The 20,449-nt window shown below is 37.5% G+C and overlaps 2 protein-coding genes across 4 annotated transcripts; both read left to right on the forward strand.

Moving 5' to 3' along the window:
• Positions 1 to 1,779: 1,779 nt before the first annotated feature.
• On the forward strand, positions 1,780 to 14,625 carry LOC109106378 (protein lin-28 homolog A-like). Of its 3 annotated transcripts, none has more exons than XM_042740381.1 (4): positions 1,780 to 1,933; positions 2,863 to 3,038; positions 7,896 to 8,080; positions 12,313 to 14,625. In XM_042740381.1, exons 1-4 carry the CDS (start codon positions 1,924 to 1,926, stop codon positions 12,530 to 12,532), a joined length of 591 nt encoding a protein of 196 aa, XP_042596315.1. In that variant the 5' UTR covers positions 1,780 to 1,923; the 3' UTR covers positions 12,533 to 14,625. The 3 variants fall into 3 exon arrangements, with proteins under 3 accessions (XP_042596315.1, XP_042596314.1, XP_042596313.1); XM_042740380.1 differs by lacking the exon at positions 1,780 to 1,933 and adding an exon at positions 1,957 to 2,252; XM_042740379.1 differs by lacking the exon at positions 1,780 to 1,933 and having other exon boundaries at positions 2,823 to 3,038.
• A 511-nt stretch (positions 14,626 to 15,136) lies between these two features.
• Positions 15,137 to 20,342, forward strand: LOC109106675 (enoyl-[acyl-carrier-protein] reductase, mitochondrial-like). Its single transcript, XM_042740383.1, has 10 exons — positions 15,137 to 15,408; positions 15,485 to 15,582; positions 16,335 to 16,466; positions 16,559 to 16,702; positions 16,774 to 16,876; positions 17,349 to 17,451; positions 17,583 to 17,656; positions 19,434 to 19,494; positions 19,626 to 19,698; positions 19,806 to 20,342. Exons 1-10 carry the CDS (start codon positions 15,269 to 15,271, stop codon positions 19,967 to 19,969), a joined length of 1,092 nt encoding a protein of 363 aa, XP_042596317.1. The 5' UTR covers positions 15,137 to 15,268; the 3' UTR covers positions 19,970 to 20,342.
• Positions 20,343 to 20,449: the final 107 nt, after the last annotated feature.

A 20,449-nucleotide genomic window follows, 5' to 3' on the forward strand; every position in this document is an offset into this window, starting at 1 on the left:
ATAGAAAATGTAACTCATGTTAAATGCAGAAACATTTTCATTAGAATTTTTTTCAATAAGCATTATTTCTAGTTTCATCAGCAAAATACAGTGTTTCAGCATATTCCTTTCACCATAAATTTCATCTTTGTTTGCACCTTTCAGATACCTCATTCATTAAAATATTTATCACAACTGCTTCTGTAAAACCATTTTTCTTCACAAAAACAACCATACATTGTTTTAGTTCATGATTTATAAAGCAGAAATGTCTCTTCTCAAGCCCTGGAGATGTGATGCATGTGCAGTACACATGCTTATTGTCTTTACAAATGTAATTGGAATTAGGGCTTATTGATAGATAAGTTACTTTTTGCATCACCATAGCAACAATGCATTGATCAATCGGCCTGCTGGTTTGATTATTGGTTGTTTGAATGGGGAGGGCAGCTCTGTTTGTATATCTCTGATCACAGAATGATGAGGAATGAAACGAACGCCATTTCTAACAAACAGGGTTCAAACCACTGATCTATATATGTTCTATATTATAGATCAGTGGTTCAAACATGTAACAATGCGTCAGTACTGAGAGCTCAGCATCCCTCACATCTGTCATCATTAGTGGATCTCTGCTGTCCTGGGCTTTCTTTTGAATTCTCACATGTGATAGTTATTGCATATTAAGACCATGATTTTATAGTGTAACTGCTGAAAGAAACAACAACATCTAGCTAAATATTCTACATAAATGTGGGAGCTTTAGCTACGCACAGCAGTTATAACTTCGAGGTTAGCCTAAGAAATGTTTCTGATTGTTAACGAAAACGTATTGCACAAATTACATTTATCTTTAGTTTCGTATGGTATAATAATAATGACCTTAACTGTAATAATAATAATAAACGGCAATAATGTCAAATAAAGAGCTAAACATCATTTTTTAAAGTGAATCAAGTCAAAAGATCGATTATTTTCCTGATCACAGATTTATTATTTATAATAATGAATGTGTGAATTAAATCATGTTGAATAAATAAAGTCGGATTCTGCGAGAAAAACTATGGGTTATTAAACAACAAACTGATGTATTGTTTATTACACTGTAATCGCTTTGGCCGGATTTTTTCCCATAATGCTCAAAATTATTTAAAACAAAAATAGCGAATGATAATATTTACGAATAGCTTCGAATTTAAACAGCTTAAAGGCGCATTTGTTGTAAACATATCCTTACGTCTCGGAAGCGTTTTAAATCTTATCTGAATTGCTGTACAATTAAAATGATTTAGTTCTTCTTTATTCGTTGTCCCTCGTAATCACATAAGACAATAAATGACTGTAGTTTGTAGTTTACGCTCTGAAGCTGCCTTCAGTCTGTGTCAAACATATTTTTTTAATGCTCAATATGATCAGAACAGAAACACATATTTGAGCAGTGTGGCGTGTTTACTCTCCTTTTGAGCATAACTTGAGACCATTTCATTTAGAAACTTCTAAAAATAAATCTTGTCATTAAAACAAAATGGTTAAGAATTTATCAGAATTCAACAGATCAGTGACCAATTACATGCTGAGTACCACTTAATGAAATGATAATGCGCATTTTGATAGTGTAGGTTCGTGTCGTGCAAACAAACATCTAATGGGCTTTTGGACACCTTTTGGGGGCCGGATGTTTGCGCGGTGGTCTCTGTGTGGGCTTGGCCTGTTTCGGACGGTGGGGGTGGGGGGGGGGGGGGGGGGGGGGGGGGGGGGGGGGTGTTGGGGTGATTGGGAATCACGTGGACTTGACCGAAACAGGGAGAGAGAGGGGGTCGAGCATGAGAAGCATCATCAGTTCAGAGCAGCCACCGAAACACGAGAGATCACCTGGAGAACCCAGATTAACATCCCACACTGGACAGCAGGAGAAGAGCATAGAGGAGGCAAAGAGAGGGACCCATGGCAGAGGGTATGTCACTTGTTTTTGGAAGTTCTGGTCCTCATCATGAAGGTAGCCTACATCAAGGTGTTGCTTGTTTAGGAGACGCGGGGGTCCACGCATTGTCTTCAGGTTCCCACTCACTCGTGAACGCGTGTACGTGAGGGTATCGCGGAGGTCCTCTTTGTTTTACTCGCGCTCTTTGGAAGACTCTGCTGTGAGGGTGTTTTCTTGAGACTTGAGGAAGGTTTTAGGCCCGCTCTGGTCTCAGAATGGAAGGAAACCGAGCGTGCGGATTTCATTCAGCTCAACATGGGTTCAGTTTTACACCAGGACTATCAAGCAGAAAGTACGAGTGTGTTCTTTGAGACAAGTTAAATTAATTCATTCTTTTTTTTTTCAACAATGAATATTACAATTTTATATATTGTTTTTAAAAACATAATAAGTAAAAGAATTTATCAACACAATAACAAGGCATTTCGTAACTGTGTTACGTTTTGGTGAATTTAATTCGTTGCTTCTTTTTTTCAATTAAAAAATAATAATTTAAATAGCCTAATACTCCAAAATACATGGAGAGAGTGGTAAATACTACACTGTTACATTGTTTCCCAACCTAAAACGCTTTAATTGTAAATATGCACAAATGTGTTTTAAAACCTTTTTATTTGTAGTTATTTGCTACAAAATTGCAAGAGACGAATAACCAGATATTTATTCTATTTAAAACATTGAAATAAAGTTAAAGGGAAACGTTGGCGCGGATTTATTGTGTAAATAATTTAAAACAACAACTCTTAGATCTGTCAATTTGGCGGCAATTATTTTAAAATTCTAGTTTCGAATGTATGTTTCCGTTACATTCGAATTTTTAAATTTCACCTTTGAATACATGCCTGCATGCATATCATTTTCTCTTGTAAAACCAGTGATGGTAAATGTGAACGGGTTTGCAGGAGGCTGTACGAAAGCAGAGGAGGAGGAGGGGCAGGCCGCAGAGGAAGACCCCCAGGCCTACCACGGCGAGGGTGTGTGCAAGTGGTTCAATGTTCGGATGGGTTTCGGGTTCCTGTCCATGAGCACAAGAGATGGTGTGCCTTTAGAAAGTCCAGTCGACGTGTTTGTTCATCAGGTATGTGTAGGGTTGAATATCAAGTAGTTTCGAGGATTTTGGATTATTGCAGAAAACAAGCTCTGTGACCAACAAAAGATACACACAAAAACATTTTGTTCATTAAGATAATCATAACAAATGAACACAACCTAAATATCTAGATTATAAACACAAGGAAACTGTAGTCCTATTTAGCTGTTAGAGCCATTTTATAACAAGGGGGTATTACTGATGTGTTTTTTTTAATCATAAACTTAATTTTGATCAGTTTTATAGAAAAACAAGACTTTGTTTGTCATTTAGCTTCCCAAGTAAATGTAGGTTATATCAGTTAATGAATCTTTAGACATTAGCACTGTAAAAAAAGAGAAATATACAAAGGAAGAATGTCATTATTTTTTTGCAGTGTGATAACTTTTTTGCTGTAAAAGTCCATATTATAGTGGTTGGCAGCAAAAATTACTTATTGTTATCCGTAAGAAGTTGTATTTGCAAATTTTGAGGTGTTCATAAAACAACTGATTGTGTGACATTTACATATAGAAAACTTTTGATGTATTATAATTTATTCCTTCAGTTTGGGCTTTAAAAGGTCTTTAAAAAGTCATAAATTAGCCTTCATAAAACCTGCAGAAACACTGATGCACACCACAGACCTCATTTCAGATGTTTTATCAAAACTTATTCGAAAAACTATTGCCTTAAGGATGATGGAACTGGAAGTGCTGACTTCTTTTGGCCTACAAAAATACATAATTTCTGCAGCACACTATTTCAACTTTTATTTGCATTTACATCTTTCCCATTTGGAAAGCCAACAGCTGGAAGCAAAAATTGCTTAGTTAGCTCTTAAATGAGCTCTTAAATGGCTGAAACAATCTTTCGTGAATGTCCAAGCACTAGTCAAACAGCATCGCTTCCCAGACAAAGTGTTTGAACCTCTGCAGTAATTGCATTCGTCCACTCTGGTGTGGTTAGTATTCTCCCCGTTACCTCTCAATTCCCATGTAAGTGTCATGTCTTCAAACAATAGTCTGGCCTGTCAGCACTTGCACCTTCAAGGAAGATGCCTTTAATCTTGTTTCCTGTCATAAAGTCATTAGCCAGATACGTGTATGCTATTGAAGTAGCAGTTAGGAGCCGGTTTTTGTTGAGGTGACCAACTGGGTGGCCATTTGTGTCTCAGACACCTACTAAATTTGCAACTTCATTTGGCACATTTAACACATCACAATCCCAGTGTTCTCTTAAACAGCAGATTCTGAGTAGTACTGGGCATGTAGTACATTTTCTGTGTTGTTGTTGGTCTGTCAGTGAGCATTGAGCAAACTAAAGAGTTGTAAAGTGGTTGATTGGGGTTTTTAGTAGCCAAAGCCAATGCAAGATGGCTGATATAATACCATTATGTTTGGAATATGTAATTATGCATATGCAAAATTGAGGTTAAATGAACATTTATCCAACACATTATTACTAAACTCAATTAGAAAACCCAAAATATTCAGTTTATATTGACAAGTTAGGAACCGACCTAATGGGGAGTGATCATTTCTCTCAAAATAGTTGGATATTGTCCAGGCTTATACATTCATTCATGATCCACGTGCTGCACACACGTTCGGTCATGACAGCGGGCCTCAGCTACACAACATTAACTCCACCACTCTTTGTGAGAGCAGACAAAAGAAAGAGAGCGTGACAGATCCTTTCTTTCTTTGTGGACTTTTGCTTCTTATTATGTCACAACCTGCTTGCTTGTGTTTTCTCCATCACCTGTGTGACTGTTACCAATGGATCATGCATGTCCATACAGAACAGATCCTGTGAACACGCTCACTTCAAAGGTTTTTTACTGTAGGGAGAGCTTTAAAAGATGCCTCGGAGCATCAGGGGGATGTCGGTGGGAGGAAGGGAAGTTGGGGGTTAGGGGTGTGGGGGTCACACGTGTCTAGGGAAATAGGTTAACGGTCACTTTGACCGACACACAATGGAAGTACTTGAAAGGGAACACTGCATCTGCCACAACATAGTTGTACCCAATGATGTTTCCACAAAACATACTCTTCAGCACCAGCGGGGCCTTTTCCATCACTTCAATAAGAATCTGTCATACTAGTCCTCTAAGGCCAAACCCAAACCTGATGATCCACCGAGAGTGTGCTTGATACATTGGTATTATTTCTTAAAATCATATATAAAACATTCAGGAGTGGAATAATAAAGATTTCTCCTTCATTCTCCGTTTTCAGCAGAATGTTGACAATAAGCTACGTGCTGCATAAACTCTAACTGATATACAGCATCAGTTAAATATTACTCACAACACCTAATACAGGTGTAGCCTACATCATATTTTCTGCATTACAGTAAAGAAAATGTTATGTTTGCATAACTGTAGGCTACTTACAATTGGAGGAGGGAGATAAAAATGTTGTGTGTTAATCAACATTTATGCATTTGGCAGATGCTTTTATCCGAAAGTAAAAAACCCACATTTACATTTTTTTTTATCAGTTCTATCAAAGCAATAAGATCTGCAACGCATTTGCTGCATGACATCACATCACTGCCATTGTTTGTTGGCAGATAGATAGGATACTGTAAAGTGCAGGGTAGCATTAGTTGTCTGTGAGTATGGCCTGTAAAAGGTTTTCTGTTATAGGAATAGTTCACCATGAAATGAAGCCCAACTCCTCTTGTTCCAAACGAATACAATGCATTGAGCTGTATTGAGCTTCATTGTTTTACTGAAGCAGCCTTTGTGAAAAAGAAGTACACTGCAGTCTTTAAAAAAAAGACCGCTTATTACAGAAATGATATACTTTAAAAGAATGCACTAAAGAAAGAATGTAATGTTTTCAGACACTTAATAGCATGCTATATAAAATTAAATGACAATACATTATAGTTGAAATTTATATTACATGCAATTAGTGTAAAAGGGGTCTTTTATAACATGTTTGTCATGTATTTAACTATTACACATTTATAATGATGAAGTTGCATTTCAACACATTTAAAATAAATTTGTTTTAAATATAACATCAAATAAATCCCTACAACTGAAATGATGTGTGCTTTAGTATGTTAATTAACACATCAAAATAAGTGTACTTCTTTAAAGCATGGCAAAAGATTATTAAAAGATAATGAACTCAAAATTAAACTTTTAATTTGATGTTATTACAAAGTGCACTTTAAAAAAAACATATGATTATCTTTCTTTTGTTGAACACAAAAGGTGAATCTTCTAAGGACTATGCTAGTGTCACTATTCAATGCATGCAATGACAATAAATAGGGACTGAGGCTTTCAAACTTCAGAAAAGAACATAAATGTGTCCATGCAAATCTTCCCAAGCCACATGATAGCTTTGTGTGATGAACTGAACTCGATTTTGTAAGCAAATCATTTAGACCAGTTTTGTGAATCTGATGAGCAAATAAATTGAAAAGATCCGACTTTCTGATTTAAAAAATAAAAAATAATTAGACATTGCTACTTTTCTTATTAACTAATGATATACTTTTAATGTATTTGTGCATCCCTTTTACATTTATGCATTTAGCAGACATTTCTATCCCAAGCGACTTACATTGCATTCGAGCTATACATTTAAGCAGTTCATACTTTTCCAAGGAATCAAACTCATGACCTTGGAGTTGCTAGCAGCATGCTCTACTGTTTGAGCTCTGAGATTTTTTTTTTATTTTGAAGCCAGAAAGCTACACTTCCATGAGTCTTAAAAAGTCACGATTAAATGGAATGGAGACAGGTCTTGTCTATATATATTGTGACATACATCCAAGTGCAATGGAAAATCAAAAAAGGTAGAGTGAGAACTGGGTTTAAGCTTCAGTTATTACTTGGAGATGTGAGCGATGAATTCAAAAAATAGAGGCAGATCTGAATGCGAGTTATGAAGTGTTGTCACTTTTTGAATAAACATGGTGAAAGGTGAAAAAAATAAAAATGCATGCATGGATGAATTGATCACAATAAGAACAATAACATGCATTTAGAAATAGTTGATGATCAGGCAAGATTTTCATTTCATGCTTCCTTGTGTTATTGTCCATAGAAAAGAAAAAGGCATTTGGGTTTGGAATGGCATGGGTGTGAGTAAATGATGGGTGAACTATTTCTTTAAATAATTAGTTCAGGTGCTCATTTACACTGTGCAATGGGAGCTAATTCTTCACGGGGAAAATGTTCGCCCTCAGGATACACTAAAGCCAAGCAACCATGTGAAGAATTTTTCTGGACCCCACAGCATCTTCCCAGTGGTCAGTGAGGGGGATTAAGAGACCTGTGTGTGATGTGGGGGGATGTGTGTGTGTGTGTGTGTGTGTGCATCAGGAATGCTGTAACCTGGGTCGGGGGATGGTAAGGCCAGGGTTTTTCACACATAAATCACTCGCTTTCTCTTTCATATCCCATAAGAACATGCATCATCACATACTCAACTAGTTACAGGAATAGTTCACCCAAAAAAGAACATTTGCTGGAAATGTACTCCCCCTCAGGTCATCCGAGATGTAGATGAACAGATTTGGAGAAATGTAGCAATGCATCAGTGTCTCAGCAATGGATGCTCTGCAGTGAATGGGTGCCGTCAGAATGAGAGTCCAAACAGCTGATAAAAACATAACAATAATCCACACATTCCTTTAATGTTGTTATCCTCTGGGAACTTTTTGCTTGAATAGTGTTCCACAGTAAAACAAACACTGATGATACCAGATGTTTTGTATTTCAAACCCAACAGTGATTTCTTGCCTTGTGCATGTAACTAATTGAGTTCCTGTATGAATGTGGAATTGGTCTAGTGACCTTACTGGCAATGTTTTTCTGTCCTTGTCTGCCTCTCTCAGAGTAAACTGCACATGGAGGGTTTCCGCAGTCTGAAGGAGGGTGAGGCTGTTGAATTCACATTCAAGAAGTCCTCCAAGGGTCTTGAGTCTCTGCGGGTGACGGGTCCTGGAGGAGCTCACTGTCTGGGCAGTGAGAGGAGACCCAAAGGCAAGAGTGTCCAGAAACGCCGGGCCAAAGGAGACAGGTGAGTCATCTCAGAGCTATACACTCTTTGTTTTCACACTGAGGTCTTAGAAGAACCATTTTGGGTTCCCCAGTCAACCTTTCAGTGATCAGAGAAGAACATGTTAATAATCTGAAGGACCCTTTTCCACTATGAAGAACCATTTGTACAATGGAAAGGTCCCGTGGATGGTAAGGTTTCTTTATTGAACCCATCAATGCCATATAAAAATATATCGTTTAGTATTTTTACAACTGGGGCATTTGGCAAAAGGCAGGTTTTCTCTTCATTACTAAGACTCAAGGGTCTTTCTTAACTTATCAACAAAAATCCAGCAGCTTTATTTTAGGTCTTGTGCCATTAGAATGCCTTTTTAAAGGTACACTCTGTACCTTACCCCTAAAGGCTGCATATTATTTTCTGAAGTGTACATATTATTACCAAAATGGTACATATTTTTAAATGGTAGCACCCCGGTGATAGCTTTTGTAAAAAAAAATTCTGAGAGTGTAACAAATTAATTACTAGGAAACACCTTGTAGTTTAATGACTTTGAGTGTAAGGCTTGCAATGTCCAACTGAAACTGTCAGACTGGTATTTGTAATTTGGAGTTCATTAACTGCATTTCGTTGCCTTGTACCTTACATGTGCAGTGACAATAAAGTTGAATCTAATCTAATCTAATTAATTTAGCTTGAGGTGGCAGAATGCAGTTTATTTAAGACTTTTGGTGGGTCTTTCTTCAGCATTAGTGTGTAGCGCTATAAGGTGTATGTTTTATCACTCTGATCTCTCCATAAACATGGTTTGGTCACCTCACCCCTTTCACCAGGTCCTCCCTTCCCCCTCCTCTGGCCTGGGTTAGGGCTGCATGGACTGTCGATGTGACCCGGATCAATAACTGTTTAAAACGCCTGGTCACTGATGCATTTATACCTGATGGATATCCCCCAATTGGCTGTTGTTTACAAAGAGGACTATAAGTCACTTTAAATATTAACTGCAAGGATGCAGTTTTAGATTTGATTTGTAAAAACTGAAACATTATGCCAGAATTATGGTACATTTGATTAAAGAATGTTCTGTTTGCATACATAGAGCGAGGAGTTTATTTTATGCCATTTTATCTCCCAAATGGTACCAAAACAAACCTTTCTCAGCTCTCAGTGCGATTGGAAGTTAGAGGCGTATCATTTGGACCGTCAGTCAATCCGTTCTGATTTCTGTGAAAGACACTGTGTTGACGTATCAGATCATTGTATCCTCAAAGGGTCTTGCCAGGCTTGCATTCGATACATCCCTGGAGCATGTTACCCCTTTAAGAAAACCACATCTGTCCATCATGTTTATTCATTCATTTGAGTGGAGGCTCTGCATTGAGCTTCATTGTTTTACTGAAGCAGCCTTTGTGAAAAAGGAGTACACTGCAATCTTTAAAAAAAAGACTGCATATTACAGAAATGATATACTTTAAAAGAATGCACTTAAGAAAGAATGTAATGTTTTCAGACACTTAATAGCATGCTATATAAAATTAAATGACAATACATTATAGTTGAAATTTATATTACATGCAACTAGTGTAACGTGTTTGTCATGTATTAAAAATATACTTGTAATTACACATTTATAATGATGAAGTTGCATTTCAACACATTTAAAATAAATTCGTTTTAAATATAACATCAAATAAATCCCTACAACTGAAATGATGTGTGCTTTAGTATGTTAATCAACACATCAAAATAAGTGTACTTCTTTAAAGCATGACAAAATATTATTAAAACATAATGTACATGAAGTAAAACTTTTAATTTGATGTTATTACATTGTGCACTTTTAAAAAAGTGTACATAAGTGTGTTAAGGACTAAGAAAATGTCTCATTTTAAGTACACTTAAGCGTCCTATTGTTTTGTTTAATTTTATCTGCAAGTACAGTTTTTTTGAAAAAACACTTAAAATTTGAAGAACACTACAAGTGCACATTCAGTACAATTAAACACGCTCCTTTTTCACAAGAGAGAGCAGAATGCTTGAGGTCAGGATGCAGAGGAGAAAACGCTGCAGTTTATTTAATTGATAACAGATGAAGGTGCCCGAGAGAGGTCAGGGGTCAGGATAGCCATGGAAACTGCATGTGTTTAGGGACTGGGTGGGCTGTTTGGGGGTTAGGAAGCTAGAGGTCATAGTTCATAGTTTGCTGCTGCAGCTTTTTTCAAACAAAGACCGTCATTGCCTTCTGCCCGCTTGGCCTGCTGTCTGTCCGTGCCGTGTGATGAAGGCCTCGGGTCAGTGCCTATAAACCACCAGAAGCCATTCTAGTGTCCCCCAAAAGTCCCCTGTGCCCTGCAGTCACCCACATGACCTCAACTGAGTGGACATCAATGCAGCAGCCACTGCCCCATACCAGGCACCCATATGCCACTGGGAGCTCCGCACATGGCCCTCCTCTAAATAACTGTGTAAACTCTGACAGCCTGGGCATGAATGCACATTCAGGAAAAAAAAAAAAAAAAAAAAAACAAGCAATGTTTTATTTTAATTGAAATATTTGCTCACACTGATGGCAAACATTAATCCTATTAAGCTTACATATCTTATTTGATACACAAATTTCTGAGGCATGATCAAATCTTTGCTGAAAAAACATTTGTACACAATATACTACATGCCTTCTTTTTTCTGATTGATAGTTTAGTCTTTTTATCAAGTAAAAGGTCCTATATTATAATTGTACAAACGTCCACCTTCAGCTAGTGCTTTACGTGTGTCTTTGTTCTGAAATCTACTGATTTTTATAAAGTAGGCATAAGTATAACTTTGATATTGTTAGTAATATGTCAAGAGGAACACTTACTGGACATCTTTGATTATCCATACATCAATTTATAGAACAATCATGTTCAAATGCGAGTCTCAAATATGATCATCAGGCTTTTGAGGAGAATGTATTTGTTCATCTCTCAGTAATCACTGCATTGCATAAAACTTTGATCATAAAAATAGTCGTATAAATATAATTTCACTAAGACATTACTGGGAGATGACAACTGAGTGATAGATATCTGAATTTTATATAAGAAGTCTTAGTTTTAATTTTATAAAGTTCTTACTGATTTACATTACAAGAACAGCATCTTATTTTTGTCCATATAAGCATCAGCAGCTGCACCAAATTGCATATTTTGCCTCTGAATAAAATTAAAGGTGTTTTTCCACCTCGAATATAAGCTCCATTTTCTGCTATATCAGATACTATATGAGAGATAAAAGCTTGGAGTATCAAACATGATACTCGAAAAAACATATATGCAAACTTGTGTGTGTGTTTGCCACTATCCAATTTTTATTGGCAAATGAATCCCTTTTTTAGTCGTTCTGTGAGCCTATTTGATGTGCACATGCCAGTTACGAAACTTTTTAGGAAACAAACCTAATTAATTCTCACATAAAATAATTTTTAGAATGACCTGATTTTTGATAGTTTGATAGCATTTTGTGGTACATGTAAACACACTTAGGCTACATTTACACGATGTAGTCAAAAACTGAAAAAATTTTCCCTTGCTTTTTTTTTTAAGTTTCATTTGTACACAACAACATCTTCAAAATGATTTGTGTTTACACATATCTGCGAAAACGGCCAAAAATGCTGTATTGCGTATGCCAGGCCAGTAGTTGGTGCTGTCACCTTGTTCGTAAACAGTACCTGTAGGGAAGAGACAATTATATGTTGTATATGATGTGTCTCTGCTGTTAGTTGTAATGTTGGTGAAGTAAACCCACACTTTGTTGAAGAAGCGTTAGCAAACTCTTGAGCAGCAACAACATGTTGTGTATGTAAAATCAACACGTACTGCGCATGTCTACAACCCTAACACGTACTACGCACGCGCATGACATCACCGTTTTCAAAGATCCCCGTATTGAGTGTTTACATGGAAACGATAACGGTGCCGTTTTGAAGAACTTGCACTTTGAAACCTGTTTCCAAAAAAATGCGTTTTCAGTCCCCAAAACGCCACTGTCGTGTAAACGAACAGGCAAAATGCATAAAAAGTTTTCAGTTTTTGGCTTAAAATGGCCCCTTAATCACTATTTTTTATTCCCAAATCTATTCTAAAAGTCAGAGTTCCATAAATCCCATCCTGGTTTTTAACAGGATTTGAGTTAGACCTTGCTGTAAGACACTAAAGTGATTTTGTTCATAACGGTGATTAAGGAAAATTCTTATTTTAATTGTCCCGCAGGTGTTATAATTGTGGCGGTCTGGACCACCATGCCAAAGAGTGCAAGTTGCCTCCCCAACCCAAAAGATGCCATTTCTGCCAAAGTGTCGCGCACATGGTCGCCAACTGCCCCGCCAAAGCCCAGCAGTCGTCTCAGGGGTCTCAGGAAAAGTCTAGTGGTGTCAAAGAGGAGAAAGCGGAGCACAGTCATTCCCCGCCACCCACCGGGAGCACCGACTGAGATCGCAGAGGACGGTGGGACCACGCTTGAAAACCAATCATATCACTATACTGGAAAAAACAAAAACAAATGCTAATGCTGCTGTTGGAACTCCCTCAGGTCTATAAAAGCAACAGATGAGAAGAATGTAACTTTTTTATTGGTTTAACGCTCAGGAATAGAGCTGCTCTCAGGAATTTCAGTACAATGTTTGGTGTATTTACAGAAGTAGTTATTTCATATCTCATTAAAGGGACGTTTACACGACAACGATGGACTTAAAATGGAAATGTTTTCCTTTGTGGTTTTTCTTTTTAAGTTCCCCGTTTACACTAATCTAGGTAAAAGACTGAAAGTGCTGTATTATACATGCCCGGCCAGTAGTTGGCGATGTCACTTTGTAGAGAAACATTATGCACCTGCACACATATGCATTCTTACATACTCATGCATTCCTTCAGATTGAACATGTTATAAAATTTGCATTGTAAATTCATGTTTTTGTAGTTTACACAGAGACAACAATGGTATCATTTTAAAAAATGTGCTATTTGATACCTGTTTTCAAATGTTTGCATTTTCAGTCCCCATTTTAACGAACGGCCAAAACGCATAAAATGTTTCCATTTTTAGTTGAAAACGTCATCGTGTAAACAGCCCTTAGGTGATTTTTAAAAGTGTTTTCTCTACTGAGCTCGTCTAGAGTTGCCGCAAGGAATATACTCTTATTCTTACAGATTATTGACTGATTGATGCATTTGAATGTTTGTTGTATTTCGTGATGCTTTTATGAAAATGTGTTGGTGGTGTTTTGGGGTGGGTTTGAGTTGGGGATTTGGCAACTGCCAGTTTTGCTATAGACTCTCCTGATCACTATAGGGACCAAATGAATGTTAAACCGCTGACCTGGTTCTCTCAACCAGCAGCTCATTTTACACGTGTCCAGATCTGCCATTAGTGATCTGCGGTTATCTTCAAACAATTACTTAATCTATTAGACTTGAAAGTACATAATCAATCACACTTTTATCTCTAAGCTTCAGTCTACAGTCAAATCTTGGCTTGGTATTTGCTATCTCGTCTTAAATGCTGCTGATCTGTGTGTCTGCTAGCAATATATTTTGTTATTTGTCTTTGACAGTTGGCCCTCAGGGGTTTCTTGGAGCAAGATAGAGAGAAATAAGTTATTCTTTTGAACAGATGTTGCCCATTCCTGCGTCGATAGTGAAGTCATTGGCTCCTAGCTGCCTGTATTGTTTGGAATATTTAACAGCCTTTTACTCCCATTTTACAGGAGAGCTGAAAGACTTTATGACATATTTAATATATATATATATATACATATATATGCATACTGCTTATGTAAACCTTTTATTAGCCTTTACCCATAGTATTTATTTATAGCAAAGTGCTCTGCATCTTCTCCACAATGTAAAAGAGACTCAGACTCCTACCTCAAGTATCTCAGAATTATTTCCTAAAATACCTCAACCATAATGTGCCACGAATCAGCTGACATCGATGAATTGTGTGTGTTTGTGTTTTATTACATCATGGAGCATTGTGATCTCTCTCTGTCTGTGCTGAAGTCTGCACTGCTCTCTGCCTCGTCTTACAGATATGCTTTATTTTTCAGTCGCTATTTGACCTGTAAATGCCTTTTACTTCAGTGTTGAATCATGACTGAACTCAGGAATGTCAGATTACTCAAGGAGTGTGAGGAAGACACGATTTGTGACACGAATTGTATTATTCTATTATAGTTCCATACCATCATAATCATTCTAATTACTGACTCTTCGAGATCTGTGGATCAAACAGGAATGTATATTCTATCTAGAATGTTGTGGTTGCCTCTTACATAAACTGGAAACATTTCCGATATCTAATCCATTCCTTTATGCAATAATATTTAAGTTCATGTTTCGTTGTATTTAATAAAGAAGGAATCATATGAAGTTTTGCACCGTTTAGATGTGTTCATGCTGTTTTTGACTATCCTGTTGAACTTGGAAATCACTTCTTGAACATTTGAATGTAATGTGAGGTTTTGCAATGGTTTTGTCATCTAATAAATTTAGTGGGATATAAGAAAAAGACCGGCTATGACGACTTCTTTCAACAATTTATTAATGGGTACATTTACAGCCCTTAAACTGCCATGAAAATTCATAATCTTCTAAAGCTATAGAAGTAAACATAATTAGTTTTTGTTAGTACCTACAATCTTTATAATAAGCTACATTTATTCTGATTTAACAGCTATTTTTTTCTGATTTAACAGCTACATTTATTCTGATTTTCCTAACTTGTATCAGCCTTTCTCTGACTTGCGAACAAGCAGTAGTATATATAATATATAGTGCGATTATATTGCCAACTTGATGGTAAATTTACGAATTCAAGTCTAGCGCAGCGTCAGCTCATGAATATTAATTACGCAATGTGACGTTCCGCCCGGTAGGCTTACCTGATTGGCTAAAAGTCCGGCGTTGGCGAGTGGACACTGGTCAGTCTGGCCAATGAACGATTTCTAGGTTGCTAAAAAAGGTCATAAGGGGCTTGGCTTATGATTGGACCGTCCATGACGTGCGCGATGTCGTAACTGTTGCTAATTAATATTAATTAACAGAGGCTTCGCCTCTACTACAGGCTTTACGGTAGCAACATGGCCACTAACTTCATAGTAAATATGGACATATGCTCGCTTGTTGCAAGGTTATGACACTTTGATTTTGGACATATCACAACTTTGAAATGAAACTATCTCTTTTAACACGGGGACGTCTCGTTTACCGGACAGCTGTCCTCCTTAAAAACAGCTACTCTGTGTCTGCAGTCAGAGACAGCGCTGCACTTCTGCACAGAAACCACGGCGAGCCCTCACAAGTCCTCCAGTAAGCGTGTCATAACATAGACAGTAAGATGTTGAGAGATTTATAAAGTTTACAGCGTTTTCTTCATGCCTGGCAGGTTGGAGGACTTGGTTCTGCCACAAATGGGACCTGAAAGTGTCCTGGTGAAAATGCTGGCGGCTCCCATCAACCCCTCTGACTTAAATATGATTCAAGGCAAGAGCAAAGCATTAATAAACTGAATAAATAATGCATTACATCAGCAATGACCTTAGTGGACAAATGCAAGCCATTGACACCCATTGATATTATTTTAACAACATCTCCCCCAAAATTTCATTTTCATTTATTTTATTAGTGCTGTCAAGTTTGTGTTTGCATAATATATGTGTGTGTACTGTTTATATGTATTATATATTATATATATTATGTGTATATAAAGACACACATACAGCATATATTTTGAAAATATTTACACACATTTAAATAAATTATATCATATATAAATATATTTAATATATAATGGTAACATATTTTTCTTAAATATATATACACGGATGTGTGTGTATTTATATATATATTTATATATATATATATATATATATATATATATATATATAATAAATATACACAGTACACACACACATATATTATGTAAACAAAAACTTTTATTTTGGACGCGATTAATCATTTGACAGCACTACTTTTTATTTATTTAGTTCTGAATTGAAGCAAATCTAGATTAATGCTGTTGTTGTTGTTTTTTAGTTAATATCAGCATTTAATTTAAAAATAATTTTGTATTTAAAATGTGTTTAATCTTTTTAAAGAAACACAATAATGGGATCCAGATGTTTTTGCATTGCATATTTAGAATTGAGTGGAAAATATAGACTGTTTATTTCCGTTAAACCGGGAAACTTTGAATTGAATGCAAATATCTTTCAAATATGATTTTGTATATTCAGGCACATATGCCATCCTGCCTGAGCTTCCAGCGGTGGGGGGCAATGAGGGTGTGGCCCGGGTCATGGAGGTGGGTGACGAGGTGAAGGCGCTCAAGGTGGGCGACTGGGTGATTCCAAGAGATGCCGGCATAGGTGAACATTCAGCTGACATTCATAAGCCTGGTGTGGTCAGTGTGATCATCAGTAGTTCTCAGTCTCTGACACCCCTGCACTGATCTGCACAGGAACGTGGAGAACAGCAGCTGTGTTGAAGGCTGATGATCTGGTGACTTTGCCTAAAGACATTCCTGTGCTGTCTGCTGCCACTTTGGGAGTCAATCCCTGTACAGCGTTTAGGATGCTCTCAGACTTCGAGGAGCTCAAACCAGGTTGGCAGTGCTTTACTTTATCCAAACCACTCATCATTCAACAGAGGTCTTTACTTAACTCTGTATTTTAGGAGACACAGTCATCCAGAACGCAGCTAACAGCGGCGTCGGACAGGCTGTTATCCAGATTGCTGCTGCTAAGGGCATTCAAAGCATCAATGTCGTCAGAGACAGGTAAACATGACTTTCAGGGAATGGTTCACTCAAAATGAAAATTTGCTCGCCCTCAGGTCATCCAAGATGTAGATGAGTTTGTTTTTTTATTGTGGAAAAGCCAGTGGATCCTCTGTAGTGAATGGGTGCCATCATCTGATGAATACATCAACTGGTGTCTTGTGAAGAGAAAAGATGCATCACTTTTGACCAAAATACTAGTCGATAATATCAATACATAATCCATAATAATAGATTTGGAAAAGAAACGTTGTCACTGGAATACGTGGAGATGCTCTGAGAGTGAACTTGATCTCCACCCAGTTAAAAATCTTCTCAAATTTGGGTCTTTGTTTTTTAATGAAGGACTTAAAATAAGTTTCTCGCATCGGCTGCAGAACAGCTCTTTTAGACATAAAAAGTGCAGAAACTTTGTATTGTGACTTTGTATTGATGTTGTTATTGTGTGAAGCAGCTTGTTTGTCGTTGTTAGGCCTGACCTGCAGCAGCTCTCTGAGAGACTGACAGCACTGGGAGCCACACACGTCATCACAGAGGAGACACTAAGACGGCCAGAAATGAAGGAGCTTTTCAAGGTGTCATTCTGGTCCTACAAGCAGATTTGCTTTGTCTATAATGGAATTCTGTTAAAGGCAACATATAAAAACATTCTGTAGCTTGACAGAGATTCTGTATTTTGTTGGTGTTTGGCGTTTGCTTTTAACAGTCGTGTCCTCGGCCTAAACTAGCTCTGAATGGAGTTGGAGGAAAGAGCGCCACAGAGCTGTTACGTCATTTACAGTAAGTGGCTACATTACTGAAACAGAGAAATGAAAATGTAAGAAACATAGTTTAAACAGTGTCCAACTAATTCTTTAGTGAGATTTGTTCTAGAGGAGTTTATATACAGTAAACAATAAATTAGAATGTCATGGAAAAGTTCATTTATTTCAGTAATTTAACTCAAATTGTGAAACTTGTGTATTAAATAAATTCAATGCACACAGACTGAAGTAGTTGTTTTTGTTTTGCATTTAACAAAAACCCACCAATTCACTATCTCAGCAAATTAGAATACTTCATAAGACCAATAAAAAAAAACAAAAAAAAACATTTTTAGTGAATTGTTGGCCTTCTGGAAAGTATGTTCATTTACTGTACATGTACTCAATACTTGGTAGATGCTCCTTTTGCTTTAATTACTGCCTCAATTCGGTGTGGCATGGAGGTGGTCAGTTTGTGGCAGTGCTGAGGTGGTATGGAAGCCCAGGTTTCTTTGACAGTGGCCTTCAGCTCATCTGCATGTTTTGGTCTCTTGTTTCTCATTTTCCTCTTGACAATACTCCATAGATTCTCTCTGGGGTTCAGGTCTGTTGAGTTTGTTGGTCAGTCAAGCACACCAACACCATGGTCATTAAACCAACTTTTGGTGCTTTTGGCAGTGAGGGCAGGTGCCAAATCCTGCTGGAAAATGAAATCAGCATCTTCAAAAAGCTGGTCAGCAGAAGGAAGCATGAAGTGTTCCAAGATTTCTTGGTAAATGGGTGCAGTGACGTTGGTTTTCAAAAAACACAATGGACCAACACCAGCAGATGACATTGCACCCCAAATCATCACAGACTGTGGAAACTTAACACTGGACTTCAAGCATCTTGGGCTATGAGCTTCTCCACCCTTCCTCCAGACTCTAGGACCTTGGTTTCCAAATGAAATACAAAAATTGCTCTCGTCTGAAAAGAGGACTTTGGACCACTGGGCAACAGTCCAGTTCTTCTTCTCCTTAGCCCCAGGTAAGATGCCTCTGACGTTGTCTGTGCTTCAGGAGGGCTTAACAAGAGGAATATGACAACTGTAGCCACATTCCTTGACATGTCTGTGTGTGGTGGCTCTTGATGCCTTGACCTCAGCCTCAGTCCATTCCTTGTGATGTTCACTCAAATTCTTAAATCGATTTTGCTTGACAATCCTCAAAAGGCTGCAGTTCTCTCGATTGGTTGTGCATCTTTTTCTTCCACACTTTTTCCTTCCACTCAACTTTCTGTTAACATGCTTGGATACAGCACTCTGTGAACAGCCAGCTTCTTTGGCAATTAATGTTTGTGGCTTATCCTCCTTGTGAAGAGTGTCAATGCTTGTCTTCTGGACAACTGTGTTTAGACACTGCATTCCACATTACCCCATTTTTCATCAATCCATATAAATGTACAAAACTGCGTAAAAAGATGGACTGAAAGAAATTGCAAATTCGCTCTCTTGGTCCTCTTTCTTCCACAGTGTTTTACAGAAATCAAAACTGACATTTCATGCTTGTCTGCGTGAGACTGTTGCTAACTCTGCTTAATGCTGGGCAGTGTTTAGCGTCAATCATGGTAAATATTGTTTTAATGCTAGTTAAAATGTGAAAACTGGTAACCGTTGCATCCCTATTTGGAAGAGTTTCTTCGCATCAACTGCTGAAGCATGAACCAAACCAGCCAGCGGAACAACATTACAAACTTTGATTTGATCAGTTAGGGCCCTTGATAAGCACTGTGTATGAGGTCTGTAAATGAAAGAATAAGGTATCTGTGTTCCTCAGAAGTGGAGGCAGCATGGTGACCTACGGTGGGATGGCCAAACAACCAGTCACTGTTCCAGTGGTGAGTTTTGCTCTCTGCACTGCATCAACCTTGATATCTGGACTGTATAATTATAGTGGAAGATTCATATAGTCATGATGTTCCTCTAATATGGTGTGCTTTGCATTATACAAATATGATGCTGTTTTTAGAGTGCACTGATCTTCAAAGATGTGAAAATAAGAGGTTTTTGGGTGACCCAGTGGAAGAGAGACAACAAACATGGTGAGTGTCTCCAGTCTTGTGCATTCACTGAGGCTGACATAAATAGTGCTGTTGTTTGAGAATCAATAGAGTTTAATCTATAACACTCACTAACACTTCTGTGATAGATGAAGACGCCTTACGTAACATGCTGGATGAACTCTGCATCCTGATTCGTGCTGGGAAGCTGTCGGCTCCAGCTTGCACTGAAGTGTGCCTTCAAGACTTCAGAAAGGCCCTGGAGAACGCCATGAAGCCGTATGTCTCCACCAAACAAGTTTTTGTCATGTGACCTCATTTGAATCCAGTTAGATTTATCAGCTGTTTTGGCTTTGATTTTAAATGCATTGACATTTATTGCATACTTGGTATTTATGAGCATCATAAGGATTTTCAGTCCATCAGACATCACTCTACATTTATAGTGACTACATACAGATAACTGGATAATGTACAAAGAGTATGAGTTTGACTAGTTGCCAAGAAAGCCTGAGCATTTGTTTCATCTCAAGCATTATTGTTGCTTTATCACATGTAGTCAAACACAAAAACCCTCATATGGGGCATATGTTAAAGACAGACATTCATGACATTTATAAGGCCTTGTTACAGAATGAATAATGAGAAATAATGACATGTTAAAAAGATAAACAACATTTCTTCGAGGTGGACAATGTTTTATTTCTGTAAGAAAACATGCACTTGAACTCATTTGTCAATTCAGTTCCTGGATGCCTCAACTGATGTGGTGATAATTGATTACGTAGGAAAA

Source organism: Cyprinus carpio, chromosome B16 (assembly GCF_018340385.1).
Source record: "Cyprinus carpio isolate SPL01 chromosome B16, ASM1834038v1, whole genome shotgun sequence".
Lineage (NCBI taxonomy): Eukaryota > Metazoa > Chordata > Actinopteri > Cypriniformes > Cyprinidae > Cyprinus > Cyprinus carpio.